Genomic DNA, 7,684 nt, shown 5'->3' on the forward strand with positions numbered 1-7,684 from the left:
TCTATTGGATCCTATCAGCTGCACCATTGTCTTAAATATATTTGAGCCGATCTCTATGTCATTCTTAATAAACATAGTTGCTCAGTTGAAGCCCACCACTTCTTCCCTTGATATTGTTTCTATCAACTTTTTTAAACAGATATTCGAAAGTGTTGGGATGTGGATCTTATCAGTAGTAAATAACAGTCTTTTATCTGGGTCTGTTCCAGCATACTTTAAACATGCCTTGATGAAACCATTACTGAAAACATCTAGGTAACTGTCGTAACCCCCGTTCCCTGATGGAGGGAACGAGAGAGTGTGTCGGTGAAGTGACACTAGGGGTCTCTCTTGAGCGCCTCAGTTGCCTCTGAGCTTTGAGAAAAGGCCAATGAGAATTGGCATACAGAATTTTAATTTCTCCCTCCCCCGGACATATGGGTATAAAAGGAGGGAATCGTGGATCTGTTTAGTCAGGTTTTGCACTGAGGTGCCGAGAATAAGGTACAGCAGTTACAGTGGTTGGTACGGTGTTGTGGCAAGAGGAACACAATGTCTCGTTCCCTCCATTAGGGAACGGGGGTTATGACAGTAACCTAGACGTTCCCCTTCAGTCACTCACTCGACGTTGTGTTGGTGAAGTGACATTAGGAGTCCCTATCCAATAACGCCACGACACTGAACTGTGTTACGTGAACTGCTGATGCGGGTCCAAGCAAGCTGTTGCGTGCCAAAGGAGCAGCCTGTGCCAGGCTGCACGTAACCTTCCCCAACACCCCATAAAAATGTCATACAATTCTTAGGTTCCTGGCATCCTCTTCTCTTGAGGGGGGTACAAGCAACGTGCCAAGCATGGGAGCAGCCATGGCCTTTTTCTCTCTCTGTTTATCATAGGGCTGTTTAGAAGCAGCTGGGTCCGCTTAAAGACATTCAACGGCAAATGTGTTATTCTTTTAGAGATTAAATTAATGCTCTTTTAGAGGATTTTTGCTCTTTTAGAAGAGCTGTCAAAGCGCCCAGGGGCGTAGTATGCAATGGTGTGCAGAGAAGAGAAAGCCGCTGGTAATGCGGCATAAGGTCCAACAGTAAAAGTTCTGTAGAGGTTAGTGGAATAGTCGTGGAATACCAGATGGACTAAACAGATGCAAGATTCCCTACTTTTATACCCATATGTCTGGGGGTAGGACATGCAAATTCTGTTCGCCTTTTCTCAAAGTTCAGAGGCAACTGAGGCTCTTAAGAGAGACCCCTAGTGTCACTTCACCGACACAACGTTGAGTGAGTGACCGAGGGGGAAAGCCAAATTTGGACCCAACAGATTTATCTAATTTTAGACCAATCTCAAATCTGCCTTTTACTGCAAAAAAATTGGATAAAGTTGTGTTAGATCAATTACAGATTTTCTTGGGAAGAAACAGCATTTTTTTATTTCAGTATGGTTTTAGGAAAGAATATAGTTCTCCTATGGGTTTTAAATGACATCTTGCTATCTGTTGATACTGGGGATTCTGCAATTGTATTGCTATTAGATTTGAGTGCAGCATTTGACACTGTTGACCATGGCATTCTTATGTCGCGCCTGGAACACTGTGTGGGTATCCGAGGAAGTGCCCTTTGTTTGTTTCAAATCTTATCTTAGTGATATAACTTTTTCAGTAAGTATTGGATGTTCTGTTTCTTCTATAGCTCCCCTTAACTGTGGTGTCCCTCAAGGCTCCATTCCACATATATGTACTCCCCTTTATACTCGGTATGCTCCTGCTCAATCGAGGGTGGACTGTGGCACGTCAGGGACCAGGACCAATTTCTCCACCTTCATCCGTCCTGGAAATGCCCAGTACCCCCGCAACTCAAGCAGACCAGACCAGACTTCACACCCACATCCACGGCAGCATATTCACCGAACTGTGGGGGAGAGCTGAGAGGGTTAGGGAAAGCCAGCGGGATGAACGGCCCACAGGACTAGTTTTGGGGAAGGGATTCCCCGCTTCCGGGGAACAGGAACAGGATACGGAGAAGGGGAGGTGGAGGTGGAGGGGTGGAAAGGGAAAAAGTGGAAGAGAGAGAAAGAGAGGGAGAAAATGTCTCACTGCCACCTGGATTCACCGCTATATGGTCCTCAGCTAACTGAGTGATGTTAGACAGTGGCACGGGAGCCACTCCACCATCCCCTTCGGTAGCCGGGAGACAAACTGCTCTAGTACCACGATGTTGATGATGTCATCAGCGTCGCCCTCCTCAACCAGAAACCACCACTGGCAGGAGTCACGGAGCTGTTGTGCGAAGGCAAACAGGTGGCCGACCTCGCTCAGTGTCAGTGTGCAGATCCGCTGGCAGTGCTGTTCCAGGCTACAGTACCGACCTGTTGCAGGATGTCTTTCTTCAAATCGGAATACCACAGGAAGTTGGCCACCGGAAGTTGTTGTGCTGCGAGTTGGGCTTCCTCAGACAGCAGACATAGCAGATAGACCACCCACTGCAATCGCAACCACTTCAGGGCTCTGGCTGTGTGTTTGAAGACCTCCAGGAAGGCCTCCGGGTCATCCTGCAGTCTTCGCGAGCATCATATGGGGTCCTGCTGCTGCTGGGGTTACGGCAAAAGCCTCCTCCTGGGGAAACAAACTCTGCAACACCCACAGGTCCTCTGCTTGGGCCTGGAGAAGCACCTCGAAGTGCTTCTCCTGCTCCATTCGTAGCTCCATGAGGGCCTGGTGTTGTGCTTGGTGGATGCTGATGAGGGACTTGAAGACTTCTTCCTGTGGTGAGGACATCATGTCAGTGTATCCTTCCTCCATCCTGGGTTTTGGCACCACTGTGACAAGGTTCTTTCACTCTCTCAAGGAGGAAGTGGGAGATGGTGGGAAGTGGGAGATTTCTTTCTCTTACTCCAATGCTTTACAGCACACACAAATAGTGCCTCCCCCCACACACACACAAGTGCAGGCTTGGCTCCCTCTCTCTCCTCCGATGGTCTGGATCGCCCTATAAATCACTCTCTGCTCTCACTGCAAACACAAAACAGCTGTTAGAGGTGATTTCCCACAGGTGCCAACCCTTACCGCACTCACTCTCTCAGCCTAGCTCTACACAGATGTCGCTTGGCCATGCCCCCATTTTGTTATAAGATCACAAGTTCACTCATATACATATCAGAAGACATTATGGAGACGTACTATGCTGCCATATTCTTTGGTATCTGTGGAAAAAGGACGGAATAATTATATATATTTTCTATCACCATAAGCAATTAGATTTCATCACAACAGACCATATCTGCAATTAGACTGATTACATAACACTTGGTTGTGAATCATTCTCTCTTAATCCAGGTGAGAATTTGCTTGGCCGTCAAGGCACATTTAATTTACCAATATATTTTACTTTGGCCTTATATAACTTATTTGTGTTGTCATAATATAAGCCAGACTGTGTCCGGAAGGGCAAGACATATGAAGGACTTCGTTGACACCCAGTAAACACAACTGATTAGAAGCAATTACTAAAATGGAGCCATGGCTTTATGCTGTAATCTGCACTCCCGCTTGCATCACAGCCATTATTTGCAACATCCTCTTCTTTTTTTGCCTCATGCGACCAGTCACTGGAGTGACACTTCGTTACCCACTGCGTCTCTTGTTTATTGTTTTGTTATGGAATTCAACATTTCAACAAATTGTCATTGCGGTGACCATTATTATTGCTTATGTTCCGCCACCTTTTTGGCTTCAAACCATAACAAGAGCTTTGGTTTATGCTACCTTTTGTGGCAACTTCTCATGCAACGCTTGGATCAGCATTTTCTACTACATGTCAATTGTTCCACAGCATCTCACCATCTTAGTCTGGATTAAAAGAAATATCAGAGTTGTACTGTATGCCGGCTTCACTCTGAATCAAGTAATACTGCTATTTTCTGTGACTATGGGAGCAATCACATTTTTGTTGACTGAGACTCCCATGATCAATTCAACCATATATAAACTAAACGCAACAACACCAGCAAAAGTCAAGGAAAAAGAACAGTTTTTATTTCTGGTGTCCAATGCTTTGTATTTGTTATATTGCACCTGTCCAATGGTCACATTATCAATCTCTTGGGGCAAAACTTTTGCTTATCTTCGTGGACATATGAAAGCAATGGGACAGAGCTGTGAATCATTCTCCCAACCCCAACGGAAGAGCCAAATGAGGGTCACAGTAACAGGCATGGTACAGGCTGCCCTATTCCTGCCCAGCACCATATGGACTGTAGCAGTTGCTCTGCTCTACATCTCAAACCTTTTTGAAAGTGTTGATCCCAGCAGATACATCACAATGGCATTCACCTCTGTCTCCGGCTTGGGAAATGAACTATGTTTTGGATTCTCTCAGTCTGTGTTTCGGAAAGGAATTGCCAGTCTGTTTAAAAAAAGTAAAGTAGACACTTGAGTGAAATCTGAGGACTATGACTGTGAGTCAACATAAGATAAATGTCTCTTTTTAGAATTCTTGTAATTTATCCTATGTTTTTTCACTATCTTCAATATAAACAAATATAGATTTGGAACATTTATGCTCTGAGCAAAGACTTCCTTGACAAAGCAATATAACTATTACTATTACTAATGCTTCTTACAGTATGCTAGTAAAATGAAATTATAAGAAATTATAAAGATTTTTAGAAAAACAATTATAGGGAAAAGTGTGAAAATTGTAAATAATGATAGATTTCATAGGTCATTATAATGAATATAAGAGTTTGGGTATAGAGGAAGAAAGAATGATTATTGGGTGTATTTGTAAAACATTTAGCTTGTGCATCATTTATTAGCAGAGTGCAAATCTTCTTAACCTGTATTCCTTAAAAGGACAGCTCACACAGAAAATAAAGTTCTGTAATTTACCCTCATGTTGTTCCAAACCTGTATTACTTTCTTTCTCCAATGGAAAAGCAAAGGGAAATGTTAAGCACAATGGCAGCCTTAGTAACAATTCACTTTTATTGTGCAGGGGGCTGCAGTAAAAGTGAATGGTGACTAAGGCTGTCATTCTGCCTTATATCTCCTTTTGTGTTCCACTGACAAAAGAAAGTCATACTAGTTTCAACAATATGAGGGTGAGTACGTAATGACAGAATTTGTATTTTGAGGTGAACTATCCTTTAAAACCTTAATTTATTTATTTACTGTACATGACAACTTTGGTTAATTCTGTTGCACTTTATTTTATTTGTATTTATTTTTTTGGCATGATGGTGGTGATGAGGATTGCCAAAAGACCTGTAGCCCCTATATTTGCATGGGCAAAATCTCTTTAATGGTCCATTACCAGTGTAGCATATCCCGTTCATAGGAGCCTTTCAATTTAAGAAAGCCAGTAGGTTTGATGGTAATGTGCAGTCAAATACATTCATCCTGTCCCTCCAAAGAAAGACGTCCTGTATATTTGCATTCACTAAACCTGCTTTATGCCTCATTAACTGATGTGTATACATACAGTATAGCACATGTTTTGCTGAACAGCATGTGATGTATCACTGCCAGTGAGATTTTATAAAAATACACTGTTCAGTCAAAAAACATTTTAATTGAGAGAGTTCATGCTTAAATCATACAAATATATAAAATGTAAAACTTCATATAAGGAGTTCTAATGCTCCATTACACTGTATGTGTGTGAAGATACAGCACAATTTTTATCTAGCATGTTAACTGACCTGCTTGATTTCAGCTGTTACAAAATGTTTAATTTTCCACATTAAGAGGACAATCTGTATGTTTTTACTTACCATCTTAAAACAGTGAAGATGTCAAACCTTTTTGCCATTTTGTTAACACCATAGTTTTTCATGTTTTATCTATAGAGTTGGTTTAGAACAATCATTTATCAACTGAGATAACAACTCACATATAGTGTGTGTGTGTTTAAATGGTTGGGGGTCATTATATATAGCTCACTGTGCAACATTGTGTAATTTAGTCTTGTATTAAAAAAAGTTGTAAGGTTTTAACACTAAACTAACAACTTTATGTATCTCAGGAATCTAAGGCAGTTTAAACATGAAACATAAACATGAACTTAGTGAACATCAGTACTCTACTTTAGAGATGTGTCATACAGTGGTGTAAATAAAATCAATTAATGTAAATAAATTCTTAGATTATCTGATTTGAAGTACTGCAAAAGCCTAGCTCACCCTTATCAAAGCATAAGTTCATTTAGGCTCTTATTCCTTTTGGGGTAAGCTCCGCTCCCCTGCCGTCAGCGCTGGTATGATGTAACGGTTCAAGCAAGCATTGGTGCACTGAACCATAGGATGGGGTTTACGCCAAATGATACAAGAACCTTTTCGTTCATATTAATTCTAATAATCTCAAGTATTTCTGATAGAAAAGTAAGTGGAAGCATAAGCATACATAAGATCTCGGGATTAATTCTATCCACTTTATAAACCTGCCAGTTGCCTCTCATTGTTTTCACACTTCCGTGTTTTCACCCCCCACCCCATCTCCACCAGTTTAGGTTCTGTCCTGGGCAGGGATAAACTCTACTCCCCTGCCGTCATTGGGGATCTGATGTTTCAAGCAAGCATCAGCGCTGAACCGTAGGACAAGGCTTATGCTAAATTATATAAGTATCTTTTATTTTGTATTAATTCCAATAATCTTGAGTCTTTCAGATAGAAATCTAATTATAATTTTGATTTGAAACTCTTCGAAGGACATTTGTAATTGTGGCTGAGCAAATTTTATTCAGTTTTTCATGAATCATTTCCCATTTCCTAACATTCATAATTTAATTTTGCAATTTAAACACTAAATGCATTTTTAATGTATTTTCTTATTTTAATCGCAATTCTTTTCTTTTTCTTATATTTTCCTCTATTAAAGAAGTTATCATTAAATTAACTGGTCCAATCTTTTGCATCAGTAAAGACAATATACCTTTGAAGATCTTTAAGCACTTTAATGTGCTGGCGTGATCAACATTTCTCTCAATATTTTAACTAATTATGTAGGGAAGGTTAATGAAGTTGTCTTCATCTTATGAAACCTCTTTTATTTAATACTAGCATAAAGGACAATTTCTTTCCTTTTTCCTAATTATTTGCCTTACCCTTAGTGTCACAATTCCCTTGTTGTCTGCCCTGTGTTTCACCAGTTTTTGTCTAAAACTACACGTCCCACAATTCCTGGCCCTAATCACTGCCAGCCCTGTGTCATTGTTCTCACCTGATTGTCGTTTGTTATAATCATGTCTCCTGTGTATTTAAACCCTGCTGTTTCTCCACTCCTTGTCGATCGTTGAATGTTTCTCATGTGTTTAATGTTTCGCTGTTTGGATGTTTTTGATGTTCCCATGTTTACTCAGTTACCCGTCCAGCCGTGTTCATCCTGCCGTGTTTTCCCAGTTCCGTGTTCCTCCGATGTGTTCGTGTTTTAGTTTCAGTTTTCCCCCTGTGGATGTTTATTTTGTTCCTGCTTGTTTGATTTCACTTTGATTAAAAATAAAGAACCCGCACTTAGATCCAACTCCTTGTCTGCCCTCGTCTGCATTCATAACACTTAGTAATAGCAATCCAATAAAACTATGTAATTATTCCTTCTGGGTGTTGACACTTAATAAATAATTTTAAACTCGCAAAACCGAAGCAAAAGGCCACTTGTAAGGGAATATTGCAGTCAGTCTACTGGCTTTGGAGTGCTACAAGAAATGGAATCAGGTG

General features: G+C 40.9%; 1 protein-coding gene across 1 annotated transcript; it reads left to right on the top strand.

Annotated features, from left to right (window-relative positions):
* The first annotated feature begins 3,483 nt into the window (after positions 1-3,483).
* LOC127658749 (uncharacterized) lies at positions 3,484-4,548 on the top strand. The gene has a single exon (XM_052148225.1). The coding sequence runs from the start codon at positions 3,484-3,486 to the stop codon at positions 4,405-4,407; it is 924 nt and encodes a 307-aa protein (XP_052004185.1). The 3' UTR covers positions 4,408-4,548.
* Positions 4,549-7,684: the final 3,136 nt, after the last annotated feature.

Source organism: Xyrauchen texanus, chromosome 18 (genome assembly GCF_025860055.1).
Source record: "Xyrauchen texanus isolate HMW12.3.18 chromosome 18, RBS_HiC_50CHRs, whole genome shotgun sequence".
Taxonomy (NCBI): domain Eukaryota; kingdom Metazoa; phylum Chordata; class Actinopteri; order Cypriniformes; family Catostomidae; genus Xyrauchen; species Xyrauchen texanus.

Coding starts and splice junctions, on each gene's coding strand:
- LOC127658749 (XM_052148225.1), top strand. CDS start 3,484: ATGGAGCCATGGCTTTATGCTGTAATCTGCACTCCCGCTTGCATCACA.